At 37.0% G+C, this 19,523-nt stretch overlaps 1 protein-coding gene across 3 annotated transcripts in view; it reads left to right on the top strand.

The window, feature by feature from the left end:
* The first annotated feature begins 18,491 nt into the window (after window positions 1-18,491).
* The window catches only part of CADM2 (cell adhesion molecule 2), a 1,068,825-nt gene continuing 1,067,793 nt past the window's right edge, over window positions 18,492-19,523 (top strand). For all 3 annotated transcript variants that reach the window (XM_004272650.3, XM_033433369.2, XM_033433368.2), the window contains exon 1: window positions 18,492-19,187. In XM_004272650.3, the coding sequence (XP_004272698.1) occupies window positions 19,127-19,187 (61 nt within the window). In that variant the 5' untranslated portion in view covers window positions 18,492-19,126. The remainder of the gene's footprint in view (window positions 19,188-19,523) is intronic.

Genomic DNA, 19,523 nt, shown 5'->3' with positions numbered 1-19,523 from the left:
TTGATGATTTTGCTTTTTATCCATTTGCTGTAATAAACCATAATTATGAGTCCAATGACCTCTGAGCCCTGTGTCTTCCAGCAAATCACCAAATCTGGTGATAGTCTTGGGAACCCTTGACACAGTTTCTCAGGTAAAGTCTTATGTAGAGATCAGCAGTCCTCTTCCTTCTTATCTGGAACATGTGAGCCCCCAAATTGTAAAAGTATGGAAAAGGAGTGTGTAGAAAATTCATACATATCTTTAACTCCTTATTGAAAGTGATAAAGAGGTTGAAAAAGTTGTATGATCCCTAACTGCTGGATGGAGTGTCTTGGCAATGTAGGGTAGAACATGGACTTTTTGGTGTCTGATGCTGTCAGAAAGAGTAAGTTCTTTTGTTTTAAAACAACATTGAAGTACATGTTCTGAAATATATGACATGTAAAATACATGTAAAAAATCTTAGAGGAAAAACCAAACTGCTTGTAATAATCAGAAAACTAGTAGAAAAGTAAAACAAGTTTTGAGTAGAACTTTATCATGAGAAGTTAAATAGACCACATCCAGTTTGCAACTTATAGCACAATCTGATGTCAGTGCAAGGGTTTATGCCAAGTATCTTTTATCTAAACTTTCTTAGAAATCCAAATGCTGGATATGGTTGAAAGCTTAATTAGGAAGAGAGACTGAAAAAAGATAAAAAGACATGTTTGAGCTTTGCAATTTCACTGAAAGAAACAATGGAAATATTTTTAAATGTAGATTCATCAAGTGTTTTAATAACTAGAACTAAAATTATTATGTGGAAAACATGTTATTTCTAGTATGCATTTACAAGTAGGAATTTCAAAAGTTCTGTAGTCTTCCAAAATCAACATAACATTTTTTAAAAAAGAAAAATTAACACATATAATTTTTTTTTGCTTTCCTTACAGATAATACATATTAAATTCTGGATTTTGAGGTATTTCAATTTTTCAACCCTCATTCACTGATTTAATCACAATTAATCCAGTTAACAGAAACACAATATATTTCAGCGGAGACTATTTTTACTTAGTTTTTTCTTCTGTAGCCCAGAATTTCCTAAGCACATTGCCTCTGAAGAAAGCTGTAAATAAACAATGTTTGAGATAGAATATATATATATGTATATACATATATATATATATATATATATAGAGAGAGAGAGAGAGAGAGAGAGAGAGAGATCCTCAAGTTTCTATAAAGAGACCTAACAAGAAATTAAGCATGTGGTGTTAACAAAGATACTTTCTCATAGAAGCATACTAAAGTGGAGCAATTTTGAAAGAGAAGTAAAATAATAACTAAAGAAAAAGCATAGTCAGAACTTAATGATGAAGCAAGGGAAAGATGTACTACACAATATCATGGGAGGAAGGAGAGAAAAAGGACTTCAAAACTTTAAAAAAATGCACGCAGTAAGGGGAGTACAGGCAATATAGCAATAGGAAGTTAATAAATAAATGTAGATATGTATATATATACATATGTCCAGATATAAAATTACATATTATATAATATATTATATATTACATATATATACACATATATATTAAGATTATGGTTAACTCCTAAGCAAAAGGAAGAATTTGAGAAAAAAGCATGCATCAATTTTACAAACAGAGTTGGTTCTTATCACAGCTAAAGGAAGCAGAAAGAAAATTAATGATTTAAGCTTAAGTAACTTTAATAAAATGCTGAGTAAGAATGTAGGAAATGGTTGAAAATTGTTACAAATGTCTTAACTGCTATTTTAAAGAAATGAAGATACAATTATATAGTTCTTTAATTTCAAAGAGAATAATCGGGAAAATAAAAGTTGAAGAAATTTCTGATAAAACAAATTGCAAATCAGCAAGGCTCCCTAAAAAGCCATTTGCTGTGAAATGTTACAACTTTGAAATGAGCATAATGATCATTAAAGCTTAACAATTTAAAGAAACCCATTTTTTTCCTAATCCAGAGCTATAACAGAAAGTAAAAGCTTAATGGAAGCTATGTAAAAATAAATGTCAACTCAAATTTAGGAACTTTAAGAATAAAACATTGTAAGATAAACTCAAATATAAGATTCACCAAAACAGTTCATATTATATTTAAAAATTATTATCATTTTAATGAATTGGCTTTTCCATTCAGGGTATAGTGTGTGTGCAGGGTGGGAGGGGAGAAGGTGTTTGAGCATATGCGCACTGCAAGTTCTGATATATTCTTTCAAGTAAGCATAATTATAATTAAGGTTAATTTTATTTGTACATAAGTCACAAAATACAAGTGAGAGTATTCCTGCTCATTGCAATGAACCTCAAATAAAACAAAACAGAAACCATTCTATCATAATTTCCGACAAATGTGTCATCTATCTATCTATCTATCTATCTATTCTATTCTATATAAATACCTTTGTCTATCATCAGATATATATTTTTCTATGTCCTGCAGTCAATGGAGATTGGCAGTAGGTATTCAGTGTTAAGCTATCTGTTCAGTAACAAAAGTGAAAATAAGTTAACATATATTTTTTTAAGTTTTGTTTAGTGTTTTGTAAATTTAAGTTGTTAAAGATAAATCATGTCTAATAAAATTTTCCTTAATATGGGACTGGAATTTTCCCTTTCAGAGAAGTTTATATGACAAAATCATGAAAGCAGAATTGGACTTTCATTCATGGAAATTGTTTGTCATTAAAGATGCTTTGGTGAGTACATTAAAAGATGCATTTTAACTACTACACCAAAGTTGTAGTTAAGTAGAAATTTAGACAACTCAGAATCTGAATGATAGAATGTTTCATTTACCATTTTTTTTTAGACATATCAGGTACTAACCTAATTTGCAAAACACCTGGTAATACCACACAAAATTTAAAAGCTGTTGCAATGTTGCCATCTGATATAATTGCTATAATGGCTGATATAAAATTTTCTTTTATAAATGGTCTGAAAAAATATTCTTTATATATATATATATATTTTATTAGATCATCCTGGACAAAATTTAATGTTATAGAATGAAATTTAATAGACATATTTTGTTGCAGTCATAACATCCGTTTCTGGTAAGTAAATGAATTGCCCAACAAAATAACATAAGAACCTCTTTCATTTTCTGCTATAAATTCCTCCACCTCAAATCCCCTCCATATTGAAAACATTGTTGACTGTATTTTTCCAATGTGGTGACTAATTCAGGAGATAGTGACAGGTAAAGAAGATGATGGAAATACTGGAAGAGTGCCTTTCATACTTGCTTTTCTTTGAAACCAGCATCCAGATATTCAATAACTCTCTAGTAACTCCACAATCCACCAGCACTCCACAATCCACCATATTTATTCCCCTCCACGAACACCCTTGTATCCTCTCTGCCTGATTTATTCCCTATCCTATCAACTCATCATTCCCTCATTACCCTAGAATCACCACATGAGTCTCAACTCCTATCCCCAGAGCCACTGCTTCCCCCTCCCACCTTACATACTATTTATAAGAGAACCAGACCTCAGGCAGAGGTTTTATGAACAGTTGCTCAAAGCTTGGGGGAACCCCACCAGAATTAGAGCCACAATAAGGAAAAATGGATTTTGTGGTATCCAAATCATTTCAGAATGCATTACTTTTAAGGACAATTATTGCATATGATAGTTTCTCTAGGCCTTCCAATTACCCTATTGTGCTTCAGGTACATTTTTTTGCTTAAAATAGTTTAAATGGACCAACCTGGGAGATTAACCATTAATTACGTATAACACTTTTTGTACAAAAACAATGTCTACATTACAGAAAAATATTTTAAAATTCTTTGTTTTTAGGATGGTATGCTTCTACTGCATTCCAGATGTTTCCTTGCTGTTGACAGATCTCAATTACTATGTCGCTTATGGCATTTTCCACCCCTTTTCTTCCTCCACTTCAGTGGAATTTTGGGAGAATCAGTTGGAAATGTTCAACTGTCTCAAATCATTAAAAAATAATTTTGCATAGAGATGGCTTCAGCATGCTGCTTCTTTATGTACTAAGTAGTAGCTGGTCATATCCTCCTCTCTACACACACACACACACACACACACACACACACACACTCCTAATCAAGCTACCTCTTCAACTGATGTCTTATTAGTATTCAGGTTACTATTTTTGCTTCCACTTTACCAGTTATCTTATTTCTCAATAAGTAGTTTAAAATAAATAGAATGAATAAATAATAATAAATAGAAATATGTAGAATAAATAAATAGTTTAGAATCAAGCTGAGAAAAAAACAGTGATAAATATTGAGTCCCTCAATGACCCCAGAAATAGGTTCAGAGTTAAGGGACTCTAAGATACAAGACAAAAGATGAGAATTTGGGGGAAAATACACAGAGGGTGGATTTGATAAAGCTAGAACGTTTGGCTTTGAGTCTTGTGTGCTAGAGCATTTTGACCTTAGTGTGTGTAGGGGCTAATTTGGGGCTAGAGGGCATTTACTGTGGTACTCTTGGCTTTTAACTTTTATGGACTGGGCAAGAGGCTTCAGAGTACAGGCTCTCTTGGCAGATGACAGCTGCAAGGGAGGATTAGCAAGATAAGACATGAGCCACATGGGCCTCAGCAAAAGCATAGGTGGTCTTGGCGAAATACAGGGGACTTTAGGATGCAGGCTGCTACAGCTTGATCTTAAACTACACTTAGAGCATATATGCTGGCAGCCAGGGCTCTACCAGATACCTTGGCAGATGTTGGCAAATCACAGAGACCTTAGTAAGCAGGCAGCACTGAGGCAAATATACAATTATAGGAAAAGAGTGTCTTCACATGCCGTTCAGTCACTGGTTGGCTGAACAATATTTGCTACTTTAAAACTATGGAGCAGCTGTGTTCCACATGTGCTAGTAGCACTAGGGAGGTTCTAGCTTTAAACTGTGAGTTCCAGACCTGAGAAGGTAGTGCTGGATGGGCTCCCCTATTTCATTTGAGTCTTCTAGAATAGATGAACAAAATGAGATCATGGAAAAACACAAAAAAGCCAAACAAGAACCAAAATACCAGACACTTAGCCCACTACTGCAAAGAATGCAGCAAAAATGCTATTCAAAGTTTGTAACATTAAAGCAAAGGAAAGACATGTTGATTTTTATTAGCCCCCTAGGGGCTTGGCTTCAAAAACACTAACAGCAGCTTCAGCTGCAGAGTATGCCTTTTTAGCTGAAACCAAAGTGGGAAAGTAAACATTTTCTAGAAGGTAGCTTTCTTAGGCTTAGGAGAATCCACTGAAAGAAATAGTGGAAATGACTCAGAAATGAAAATGCCTGGTTCTATGAGGACATGGTCTCTATGTCACCTGATGGAACCTATACTCAAATCAGTATTGAAGTACCAGAAACACAGGACTTGAAGAGGGAAATGACAATCAATGTGGTAACTACAGCTCCATGATTAATCACTTGATAAGAATGAATTTTAGTTCAGAAGATTTTGGAGACATGACACGGAATGAGTTATTTCCAGGTCATTCTGGCAAGATTTATTACATCCTCCCTCCTTTACTCAGTCAACGCCAAACCTCCACTCTGATCTCTACAGCATGAAAAAATGAGTTCTGTGAAAAAAATTTTGCTAGGGCTAAGCTGTTCTAGATGTGAAGGAGAAACTTCTGTTCTACATTTGGTGAGCTTGGGTCCTGTGTTTTGAAATATTATGTGTTCTTTGGACTCTATAAAAGTAAGGCACATCATAGACTTGGCATTAAGATAGTACAACTCCAAAGGCTCTAAGACACACATTCATTTCCAAGAGAGATAGTTCTGGTTATAGGTACTGAAGGAATAAAACTCAGGTATTAAGATCCATCTAATACCTGAGATTGAATAAAATATAAAGGGAAGATTGACATTTTACATTAATTTATTTGAAATATAGTATTGCAAGGACAAAGAGAATTTTATTTTGGACTTCAGTTTCTCTGAGTTTTAGCATTTTAGGTTTTTAATTTGTGAGAGGATTTAATCTTCGAGATTTTAATTTTCCTTTGGAAATTCATAATAGAGAAATTATATTCAAATTTGAGTCATCTCTTTGTTGCTGCCATTTTATTGCAGTAGCTATGTATTTTGTTTTTGGCATATGCTGCCATCAATTTCATGGTAGGGCTTAGATGGGCTATTATTGGACTAAGTGAATGTACAATATTTGCAGTGGGAAATAGAATAAGGAATGGCTATTTAGTCTTAATATAGTGAGGATTTGGAGTTGATTCAATTAATGTGTTTTTATCTGCTTGCATCCTTCGGTGATCCCAGGCAGATAACAAAAGTGTAATGGTTTCGATCGGGAGCCCAACATCATAAAGGTGGGAGCAGAATTGTCCTAAGGTACTGTCCATCTTCTCCCCAAAGGAAGATAGCCAGAAACCTGCTTTGCTGTAGATTTAATGCTGATGCTCAGCTAGTTAAAAGAACAATAGCAATAAAAGCAAACAACACTGTGTCATATTAGGGTATGACATCAGTGGGAACACAACTTCTCTTAGCCAAGGTTTTCTTCCTGTGTAGGGGCATCAATAACTGTGAAATTCTTGGCCTCTGTCTATTTCAATGGAGATGTCATGACTATTTGATGAGTAACTTTTGAAATAATAATTTTGACATAATGAGCTTGTCCCTTTTTCATTTTAGAAGTGAAATTCTCACAAGGAAAAGACATTCCATTTTGCTGAGGATTTTGATTTCAGTGTCATAAATCTAATTTAGGCTGACCACTATTTCTCCCCTTCACCTAAACTTCCCCCCCAAGTCCTGTTTTAGAAGGACCAGCCCCTGATACCACAGTGCATTTGATGGCATAGATAAGTCTGTGAAAATCTGGGGTTTAGCCCCCCTTGACTGTGAGACTAACAGAAATGCCCCAATTTATCATTTACCAACTATAAAGCTAATATTCAGACCTCTAATGCCTTATTCTTTGTCTTTTTATCAAACTTTTCAGAACCTAAGTTGCGATAAAAAGTATTATTTGTTAGTTCCCTTTAAAAATGCAAATAAACTTTTATAATACAAGACATTATTAAGTTTAGGTTGCTAAAAATCACCTCTAATTTGACAGTTCTTTCTATATGTAAAGGAAGCAGAAAAGGCAACTTTAGCTGTGGGCTGTTTCTTCCAAAACACATGGTAGCTGTGAGCAAAATTCACTCTCATTTAAATCAGTGTACCTCAGAATCTAGAGAATGATGTGATCAGAATTATGCAGACATGGAAAAAATATTAGTCCATATTTAAGTAGATACAAATAATTCTGATTTTAGATACTAACTTATACTGACACTAGTACTGTTTTTATTCATGTTGAACAAAGAAAGGTAGCCACTTTCATGGAGGAAGTATTGGTTAGAAATATCAAATCAGAATTTTTGGTTGAATATGTTATCTGCAAGTTGTTTATGTAATTATGTAAGACACAGAGTTTTTTTTTACTGTTATTGAATGGTGTTTTGGAAAGTCCGAAGAAGGAGTGTGAAACATTTTTTTAAGTTTTTCTTTTTAAATGATGCAAAGTGGAATATGCGGTAAGGATAAAATCCCTCTAGGGTTTTTGGGATGCAGACCAGTAATGAAAGCATGGAGCTTAGTTTATGAGTTAGAAGGATAATATGTACCATGGAAATAATAGGAGCACAAGTGGGAAAATGAAAAATATAGAAGCCTTGTGTGCCTAAGGAAAGGCATTGACATTTTCAAATGATATTTGATAATGCCATTTCTGTAAATATGTTTTAAGTACAGAAACCTTTTGCATGAGAAACCTGTGGAAAGTTTTTCTTGGGAAGTCTTTAGAGACAACTAAGAAATCTTTAAAAAATAATGCTGATTTTCACTTTATGGTATGGATATCCAAATATTCTAATGTATGCTGAGGCAAAATACCACTTTGTGCTCAAGTAACTTCTACACTTTTCCATCTTTTTCTTATTCTCCAACAGGACTCAAGTTTTTATTTTTTATTTTTGGGGTATGAATCTGACCATGGTGCTAAATTCTTTCCCAGTAGGACTTCCACATTATGGACTCTGTGTACATGGAACAAAGCATATTTTGTAGTAACAATCTTATATCTCTCTTTTCTTGTGGTTGATAAAGGACAAAAAAAAAAAAAATTAATGGAGATTCCCAAGGTTTAAAGTTAAATTGGTCTGGCATTTACTTCCTTTGTAACTTGATTAAGTTATTTAAACTTTCTGAGTTCAGATTTATCATTTATGAAATGATAGTCATACTGATATATTTTAAAGGGTTGTTAAGGATTATATCTGGCATCTCACATAAAATGTATGTCAAAAATATTGGATCTCTTTCTCCTGCCCCATAATCCTTTACTGAAAAAAGTGTCTAATTCATTACCAACTTGTAGAGTTCTAGATGACTTCATTCTTATGATGCCATTTGCTAAGACAGTCAATCATATAAACTTGATTATTGTAAGTGGGCCATTTTTAGACAATAATTTTAAAAACTGTCTAAATGTATTGCTGTAAGATACCAATGTGATCTTTCAATTTCCAGGTAGATTTCACATAATAGAGACATTTTTGGAGATAAGTAATTTACCATTTTTGCCAAAACTATCCAGTGAGTATCAAAACACCTGATGAGACTGTGAGAAAGATGCTGTGGAAATACACTATCTTTAACTTTTGGCTGTGCATCAAGAACCATTTTGCACTATTATTCTCTTTCTATTTAAAAAGCTCAATGACCTTAGACAAGTCATTAATCTCTTTATGTGTAATTTGTAATATATTGTATCTTTTTATTCCATAAAAGTGGTTGGTTAAAATAACCTATGTACATTCATTTAGCTCAAACACAGAACAAGATGAAATAGCCACAATAAATATTTAAGCATAGATCTGGAATTTCCTAGATCTCAAACCCTGTTTTCCTCATTCTGGGCAGTAGTACCTAATGCCTCCACCTGAGTGCTCAGGATCACCCAAATTCTGAAAATAATTTTTTTCCTCACTCTGAGCAAGAAGCAAACTGGGAATCCATAGATGAAATTTATTTGGTTCATTGTTGAGTTCTCACGCTTTTGTCTTGAACTTGGGATATTTTTCTAAGCATTGTATTCTCAAATTTCTATCTTTATGTTGCTCAGAACTTCTTTTTGGGTCTTCAAGTTTGCATTTCATTTTCTCTGATACTGGTTTTAGAATCCTGGTCATCCTACGCTTTTGCCTATATAATACCATTGACATAGTTTATATCTGCCTGCCTTCCTGAACTGATTTTTGTTTCCTGCAAGAAATGCCACACGATGTAGAGAGCTTTCGAGTTAGCTCCATTTTACCCAACTCTTAACTCTAAATTGCTGTTCATATCCTTAAAATTAATCATCTGTTTCTGTAGTACCAAATAGTATAAGTAGTATAGTTCATGAATAGGATTCACATGATGTGTGTTGGGGGGGGGGAGGAGGGGATATGTTGTAAAGACTTAGATAATGGACTTAAGAGCACATCCAATGTGATATTGAGTTGGGTCAAGCTGATCTGATCTTAGAAGCCTAAACTAGAATTTAGGATGACCTTGACAAATTAGAGAAGTCATCCATCAAAAACAGTGTGAAATTTAATAGCGACAAGTGCAGAGTGGTACATAGGGGAAATCGACTAAGGATGCATGCAAGAGGTACAGGAGTAACTCTAAACAAGTCTGAAAAAAATTTGTAGAAACTATAGGGGAGAAAAGCTGGAAATTAATCAGCATTAAACTGTTGTTAATTTTCAAGAGCTGATATGACACTTAGATACACAGTATTATGAGCTATCATAGCAAAGCAGAGAAGTAATCTTTTGGCTCTGTAAAATCTGAGGATAATCCTCTTCTAAATGTTGCCAGTAGTGAGAACTTTATTACTGAAACATGTTTATTTGTTCTCATAACTATTGACTGAGACCATACTGTTTAGAGTGTGAAATGCTACAGACTATCATTTGATACTTCCTTCTAATTACCATAGGCAAGAAAACAACATCCTTGTAAAGGTAAATGTCTCCTGTGTCACATTCTATAATTTTATTGTATTCTGTATTGGACATATGTTACATTTTGTCTGTCCTGCATCTCTTTATTTTAGGAATTGTCCTCTCCATTTTGGTGGGATTGCTTAATTAGTCACCCATTCACACCTTCATTGTCACTGCACAATTAGGAAGAGTGAGTGACTGAAGGATGGGCATGTAATCAAACATGGACTGTTACCAAGTCATACAGAGCTCTTGTCAGGGTTATGAATAAAGAGCTCTTCTCTTTTCTCTGGAACCCTTCAATAAAATTACGGGATAAACCTAGGAATGTGTTGACCCTCTTGGCTTCACTGTGTGGAAAATCAGCTTAAGCTTTACTTAATATTAAGGAAAAAAGAGTTCAACCTTGGATAAAATGAAACACAATTCTAACGATATCACTTAAGCATTTGGATCAAAGTAGACTGAAATAACCCCCAACCATGGACTTTTAAGTTAAATTAACTAGTAGTTTTTTGATGTTTTGCTTTTCATTTAAGTGAAATTGATTTGGATCTATGTCACTTGCAACCAAAGAGTTCAGACTAATACCTATTCATCCTTGATTATCTTAGTAGAGACATAATGTAAGATAATACTCTGGTTGTGAGCGTCTCCCCATCTCTTCACCACCAAAAGAATGGATGGTTTTACTATCCATGTTATGGGAAAGAGGCAGATCTATAGCAAAATAAACAAAATATATTAGGAAGGACCTTGGCATATCTGAGAGGTTAATCTTATTTACTTTGGATTTGAATGTCTGTGCTGTAGACCTAGAGTTGTGAAAATATCATAGTGGTGACAATGAATGCCAACATGATATTTATCAAATGAAAAGTGTGATGGTTAATTTTATGTGTCAACTTGCCTGGGACACAGGGTGCTGAGATATTTGGGTAAATATTATTTCTGGGTATGACTGGAAGGGTGTTTGGGGGTGAGATTAACATTTTAATCAGCAGATTGAGTAAAGTAGATTCCCCTCTGTGATGGTTAATTTTGTATGTCAACTTGACAAGCCATGGGGTGCCCAGATTAAATACTATGTCTGGGTGTGTCTATGATGGTGTTTCCAGATGAGATTAGCATTTGAATCAGTGGATTCTGTAAAGTAGACAGCCCTCCCCAGTGTGGGCAGGCATTGTTCAATCCCTTGAGGGCCTAAAGAGAACCAAAAGCAGAAAAGGGGAAACTACTTCCTCTTTCTGCCTGCCTGATTGAGCTGAGACAACTGTCTTTTCCTGTCTTTGGACTGGGATTAATACCATCAGCTCCTCAGTTCCCAAGCCTTCAGACTTGAACTGGAATTATATCACTGGTTTTCCTTAGTCTCCAGCTTGCAGAGAGCATATTGTGGGACTTTTCATCCTCCATAATTGCATAATAAGTCAGTCTCTGTCTGTCTGTCTGTCTCAGGAGAATCCTAATACACTCTCCTACATGTAAGTGGACATCACCAATTCTGTTGAAAGCCTGAATAGAACACAAGTTAGAGTAAGAAAGAATTTTCTCTCTCTGTCTGACTGTTTTTAATCTGGACATTAGCCTTTTAATGCCTCCTGGGCTTGGGTTGGAACTTACACCATTGGCTCTCCTGCTTTAGGCCTTTGGTCTCAGACTGGAACTCTACCCTCAGATCTTCTGGGTCTCCAGCTTCTGACTGCAGATCTTGGGACTTATTTGCCTTAACTGCATGAGCCAATTCCTTACAATAAATCACTATCTATATCTATCTATTCTATTCTATTCTATTGATTCTATTTCTCTAGAGAGCCTATACTAATACAAATTTTGGTAGCAAGGACAGAACTATCCAGTAGAACTTTCTGTGATGATGCAAATGTTGTCAACCTGTGTTGTCCAATAGAGTAGTCACTAGTCACATGTGGCTATTGAGTACTTAAAATGTGAGTAGTATGACTAAGATGCATAGTTTAAAATTTTATTTTATTTTACTTAATTTAAACTTAAATAGTCATAAAGTGTTAGTGTCAACAGCTCTAGGAATAAGCCGTAGTTTTAAAACCATGCTATTCTTTGTATTTTACTTTCCAAACTTATTTCCTTCTATTCTACCCTGTCCTTTTAGTATTTGTTTGTTTTGCTACTTCAAGATGCCTTATTATTCTGATTATTTTTATTTTATTAAGGAACAAATTAGATGTTCCCTAGAGATGTAGATCAACTTGGTTGTTCAATCATTGGAATTATAAGCTAGCTTAATTTATCCTGGATTCACCAGGAATCAAGTAATATCATAGAGTTCTTCACAATTCTTTATCTCAGCTATTTAGTATCCAACATAGCTCCTTTTATTTGGTCAATCTGGATCAAAAACTGGGTCCTCAGTTGGTTTCCGTATTGTTAGTCTGACCTGGCTCATTCCATAGAACAATGTAATATTCCTAACATAAATTATATTAAATACTAGTACAAATACTAAGAACCTTCTAAGACAAGGGACTACAAATGTGCCTAAAAAACAGTTGTGTACACTTTAATAGGTAGACTGTAATATTTCTATCTATTTATTCCAAACATTTTGCTGTTGAAAAAAATCAAGGATAGTTAACAATGGTCAACAGTGGTTATGTATAGGGAGTAAACTCACTAAAGTAACTTTCACTGGGTGTCTGTTTTATTTATTTTATTTTATTTATTCCTACATAGTTTGTATTTTCCCAACTTATATGTATTTCTTTTGTAAATAAAATATAAATCTAATTTTTTATAAGTGCTGAATTTTTAGTTTGAATGGTTGCACTTAATAATACTTAGAATTATTTATAAAAGAAAATAATGCCTAAAAAGAAGATACAAAGAGGGAAGATAACTGAATCTGTCTTTATACAAGTTAAACCAGAAGGTAGTCAGATTTGCATGGATGCACTAATTCCCTCAGCAAATATATGTTGAATGATTAATATATTTCAGCTCTTTTCCAGTTGCTGAAAATTCAATCAACAAGTCAAAGTCCCTGCATTTTTGCAGCTTACATTCTAGTTGGGGAGAAAACAAATATACAAGTAAACAACTGAATTAAATAGTATATAAGGTCAAGTTTATAAAGGTCATAAAAAAAAAGGTAGATGTATAAAGAGTGACTAGATGGATTGGGGGTGGAGAAGCAGAGGAGAGTCAGTAAATGACTCTCTGGGAATGGTACATTTGAGCAGACTCCTTGGTAAAGTAAGGAAATGACTTACACGTTGATCTTGAAAAGGAGTGTTCCAAGTATTAAACACTCCACATACAAAAACAGTACGGCAGGTATGAAATTGTCTTGAATGAATATAATGTCATTTTCTTCAGAGAGTTTTTGTTTATTTTGTTTTGTTTTTTAATAGAGCCCATTTTCAATATCAGTGTCCACGAGTTGGGCGTTATCTCCAGAATATTTCCACTTACCTTTGGTCATTTCTAAACTACTATTTTACATATTAGCTAATATTAAACTCTAGGATCATACAATCTTATATAAAGTAGGATGAATGTTTGCTTGTTTGCGGGGAAATGGAGGAAAAGGAATTATCCCCTTTGACGAGTTTAAGAAGGCGTGATGGCCACATATCTTAGATCATTTAGATTCAATCATTGTAGAGATAGAATTTATAATACCTAACATCACAAGGTCATTTTTACTCTATATATTGTAACTGCATATATTAAAATGAGATAACGTATAGATGTTTGTCATATTGCCACTTGGTTTATTCATGTAAAAATGAAGAAACAGCTAATATTGAGATTGTAAATTTCTGAATGTCTGTGAATTTCTTTTCAACATTTATATACCATCATCAATATAAGTTAAAATTCTAGCTATAAAGTATTTGAGATGGGGTGGGGTAAAATAATAGGTCATAACTCTGAAGGACATTGAATGTTTTGTAAGCAGTAGCAAAATGCTAAGTTAAAAATGTATATAAAGGCAGTTAATATTGCTATATACTATCATATGTATGATATATACACACACACATATATATAAATAATACTATATACTATGTATTATACTAAATATAATATATACCAAACCCAAGGATTCTTAACATCTCTGCAACACAGGCAGCTGACCTCATATTTAATATACTGGTGAGCATGGTGAATGACAATCAATGCTTCCAGTACTCAGTAAAGCCAATTTTTTTTCACAGTGGTCTACATTTTCACCAGGCCATGAAATTTCTTTTTCTAGGTCAATTTACTGCAAGACTCAATTTACTATGAGAGTCAGTTTAGCATGGATTTTTAGATTTTTAGTCCTGGGTATCTATAATGACTGTATATTTCAAGTGTTTAGATATTTCACTTAAATTTAATATTTTAAAAGAGAAATATAAATATTTCCATTAATCATGTGAAATCCTACTAAATTTATCCATAGTTGGAAAAAATTGACACAATAATTTTCCCATTCATATTTCAAAAATTTTGTCACAATTAAAACTGGTTTTAGGGCTTCCCTGGTGGCGTAGTGGTTGAGAGTCCGCCTGCTGAGGCAGGGGACGTGGGTTCGTGCCCCGGTTCGGGAAGATCCCACATGCCGCAGAGCAGCTGGGCCCGTGAGCCATGGCCACTGAGCCTGCGCTTCCGGAGCCTGTGCTCCGCAACGGGAGAGGCCACAACAGTGAGAGGCCCGCGTACCAAAAAAAAAAAAAAAAAAAAAACTGGTTTTAAAATTGTTATTTTCTTTTTCAGCTTTGAGGTATAATTGACAAATTTGTAATATATTTAAAGTGATGATTTAATATATGTATATATTGTGAAAAGATTTTCCCTATCTAGTTAATTATCACATCCATCACCTTAAAACTGTTGACAAAGTACTTTGCTCCTAGTCGAATAAAAAAGGCATAAACATCACATTCATGATAAGTACCAATTATTTCAAATTGTTGAAAAAAATCATAAAGTACAAACTAACTGTGGTCTCCTCTGTGAAATGTATCTTAAAAGAACTATAATATCTAGGGTACTACTGCAGGAGAATGAGGCTGTCATCCTATTTTGTGGACAGTACAAGCAAAGAGAACCATCATTCCCAAGGCAGGAAAAAAGTATGTGCTATCTTTATATAACTTGTAAAATGAGTATTAAGTGAATGACTTACATTTAAAACATTAATTTACCTTCATTTAAAAATTTACTTCAGGGCTTCCCTAGTGGTGCAGTGGTTGAGAGTCCACCTGCCGATGCAGGGGACACGGGTTCGTGCCCCCGTCTGGGAAGATCCCACATGCCTCGGAGCGGCTGGACCCGTGGGCCATGGCCGCTGGGCCTGTGCATCCGGAGTCTGTGCACCACAACGGGAGGGGACGCAGCGGTGAGAGGCCCGTGTACTGCAAAAAAAAAAAAAAAAAATTTACTTTAAAATATGAAATATTGAACAATATTTTACCATGAAGAGAAGGAGAATACAAGTCTTAATGATAAAAAAAGTAAAGAAAATATTCCAAACAGGTTTAATATTTTAGACTCTTGCATATAGGGATTCATGGATAGATGCCATCTTTTGGCAATTTATAAAATTAATTCATTGCCTGATGGTTCATAAGAGGTCACTTTATACATTTACTGAGACACTGATAATATATGTAGACAATGATAGCCTTAAAACTATGAAATGAAGATATTTAAAGATATTTAATTGCATTCTAAGAAATGTTTCAAGTTTAGAAATGAATTTATTCATACAATGACAACTCTAGAACATATTGACTCGCCTCATTTTAAAACGTTGAGAGATCTTACAACCATTGGGCATTTGATATTTTTTAAGTTAATTGATTAATAGCATCTAAGAATAGACTATTTACAAAGTAGAGCATTATCTATTCTTTGTACTTGAAGATAACATTATTTATCCAAATGGCCAGAGCTAATGTTTTGAGTGTTTTTCCCCCCCAGGACTGAAATAAATGCAAACTTACTTCCAGTCCCCTGGGTGTGTGGGCTAAAGAGAGCTCTTAATCACATTAAAGTTTATGACTCTCATCACAATCAAACTTGCAGCCATTCTTAAACTATCTAATTAAATTACTCAATTTGTTCTATGGTTTACAAGAAGAGTTACTTTTGTGTTATGATGGCAGGGAGACTCCTGGGTTTCCTGAAAATAATTTAACAAAAATCCTCAGGGCTTTTTAGTCTCCTCCATTTCATAGAACACCCACAAAATTCTCCCTGAGGTTGAGAGTGCAGTAAAGCACTGTTAAAAACTAGAACTTCTCAATCTTGGTGTACATATAAATCACCCTGGAATCTTTAATCTTACTCTGTAGGTATGGGGCAGGGCCTGAAATTCTGCAGTTCTAACAAGTTCCCAGGTGATGGTGGTGATGCTGGTCTGAGATCACATACAGCATTGTAAACCTATAGACTATTTCAGTATAGAAATCCTAACTGCTCTGGTAGTTATCAACAAGAACAAAAACACAACTTGCTTCTGAGTATTGATCACAAATGTTGAGATACTCATGTTCAAATGTTCAGTTGGGGCATTTTCTTGAACATAACAATCTTAGAGTAATAATTTTTTTTTTTTTTTTTTAGCTCAGTGAGACTTTAGAAGTCATCAAATACAGCTTCCTCATACTATAGTTGAGGAAATTGAGGGTCAGGGAAGTTAAGTATATGCCCAAGGTCATACAGCTGGCACTAGAACCCAGGAACCCTAACTACTGTGTCGATAAAGAAACCCTAACTTCTTTGGCATTTCCATTTTTATTTATACTCCCTGACACAAAACCTAAGCATGAGTCAATAATGATTAGAATTTCACCTTCTGATGCTCACAATAGTTTAAATGATAGCAGTATCCTTGGACTTAGATTCCTAACAGCTAAAACTCACAGTAGGCAACTATCTGCTACAATAACAAGAGTATTCACATATCCTCTTTCTTGCAGTTTTGTTATGGACATGTGGCTTCTTAATTTTGAGAACCTGGGGAGAAAGGTGGAGAGAGAAATGAATGGGTCATTAGTTAAAAGGCAGGGGTTGAAGTTGTAAAAGGTTGTGGCAAAGTAAGCAACAAATGAGAAAGAGCTAAGGGCCTCAGTATTGATCCTGCCTCTCATCTTTCCCTCTGTCTCCTTGCTTGCAGGTTTCTATTGTGTAGTCGCTCAAACAAAATGGACTTTATTTATGGTGTGACTGATTTAACACTACCGAACTAGTCCATCGTCTGCTAATTTGGTCCAATTAAAAACTGGTCATAGGGAAAAGCCTGGGAATTAAGCTCGTTTGGAAACACAACTTCTGATTATTTTATGTCCTGTTCATTTATATCTCCTCTTCTAAAGGGCACATTCAGGGTGCTGATTTATAGAGATGGTTCTTTCCAGATTCCTGAATTTCTTTCCATGATCACCTTTGGTTAAGCCCTTGAAGAAAGCACAGTTATGCTTTTTCTCCCTTCCTTATGGTTGCTGTTAAGACATTTATGGAGGATTGCCCAAGATTTCTTGCTATACCGAATTAGAAGAATCCCACTAAACAGCTTAAAGCCGCCATTTATAAAGCATTTACACATTGCTTGGCCCTGTACTAACAGGTATGCATTCTCACTTAATCCTTACAACTCCAAGAGTTAAGTACTATTATTATCCCTATTTTGCAGTTGAGGAGGCTTCAGATTTAAACGTTCAAGTAAAATCATCAAACACTGTGAAGCAAAAAGTGACAGCTATGGGATTTGAACCTGGATCTACCTGATCTCAGTACTGACCGATGTGATACTGTCACCTGCTAAGCTCTACTGAAATTTACGTCTAGATTAAGTCAAATTCTCAAGAACAGCAACAACAAATTAATTTCCTCCACCCCTAACTCTTCCTCCGTCACACAAGTTCTTGTAGGCAGGTAGGTGTTCCCTATACTTAGCCTCTCCCACGCCCTCTGCAATCTTTCCCTTTTGCTTCTGGGAGCTTCAGAGAATGCTACTGCAGCTGGTGAGTGGGCAGGTGCAGCCACCATCTGCTCTAGGAGTCCAACTGCGCACAAGAACTTAGCACCCAGACCTGGCCCAGCCACCACGGGTTCCAGAACCTGCTGGGGACACGGCTAACCCCGCCCCCTCGCGGTGGCGATTGGCTAAACCCTTCCCGAAGGCTAGGCACTGATTAATGGAGGTGCTGTCTCCTCAGAAAGTTAGGGCGAGACTCTCTAAGGAGGTGAGAACAGCCGGGGGTGTGTGAATGGGGGATTCAGTTCTTCCTGCCCGAAGGGTCCTTGAGAAGCCTGTTTGTTTTTCCCGGCGCCTGTCTCCACCCATCCCTTTCTCTCATTGGCCAGGCCTGGTGGGCGGGTGTGTTTCCATTGGCCGGGGGGCGGTGTCTGTCCCTGGCCAGGGTGGGGGCGGGGCCTCCACCGCGCTGAGCTTGCCCTTGTGTCTGGTGCTCTGTAGAGCTGCCGCCGCTGCCGCCGCCGCCGCCGCCGCCGCCGCCGCCGCCGCCGCCGCCGCCGCCGCCACCGCTGCCACTGCTGCTGCTGCAGCCGAAGCATCCGGGAGCCGCCGCCGCTGCCGCCGCTACCGCCTCTAGCGCCGCTTCCACCTCTAGCACAGCTTCCACCTCCACTCCCAGGACCCCGAGACACCCCTAGCGCGAGCGGCGGCTGCTGCTTGCTTGCTCCCCCTCTTCCCCGCCTCTCCCGTCCGTGACCTACCCACTCCTTGCAACCCTCGTCCGCCCCTTCTCCGACACCCCGGCATCCCTGCACCACCTGCTCGGACAGCCCCGGCGGGTGCTGGGACTTGCTGCGCGCGCGGAGAGGAAGGCAAGCTCCGAACCCGTGCCTGGCAGACGGACTGTCGCGGCTGCACCACCATCAGGAGGAGGAGGAGAAGAAACTATTTTGCCCACCGAAACCCCATTCTGCGGGTGCTTCGCCGTTGCCGCTTCTGCTGCTGCTGATCAGCGTCCGCGGGTTCGAACACCGCAGCGGCGAGGACCCTGGGTCCAGAGGGCTCCGCGAGGAAGACACCGGCGGAGCCCCGCACTCTGGTGCTCCGCTCACCAGCATCTCTTTGCCCCCCTCGTTCCATTCCAAACCCTCCACAGAAGGGACCATGATTTGGAAACGCAGCGCCGTTCTCCGCTTTTACAGTGTCTGCGGGCTCCTGCTACAAGGTAATCCCCGCCCCGCCGCGGGGAGCATCAACTTCATGCCCGTTCCCCGTCATCCTCACTCCACCCCATATTTCCACTCTCCCCCTTACAGTCAGTCCCCCAGTCCCTGGCGATTTCCACCCCCTCCCCCTACACCCCGGTGCGGCAGGGGCCAGTGGCAGTTTGCTCCAGCCCCTCGAATCTCTAGCGCTGTCTCAACCCTGCTCTCTCGGCAGTCAGCCCCTTACGGGCACCTTTCGCCTTTTCATTCACCTGAGCTTCCTACATCTCTCACTCTCCATCATTGCCAGCACCAACCCCCCACACACACACTCCCACGCCTTTTGGCTGGCAACT

Source organism: Orcinus orca, chromosome 5 (genome assembly GCF_937001465.1).
Source record: "Orcinus orca chromosome 5, mOrcOrc1.1, whole genome shotgun sequence".
In the NCBI taxonomy this organism is placed as follows: Eukaryota; Metazoa; Chordata; class Mammalia; order Artiodactyla; family Delphinidae; genus Orcinus; species Orcinus orca.
This window is presented reverse-complemented; position numbering and strand designations above follow the sequence as displayed.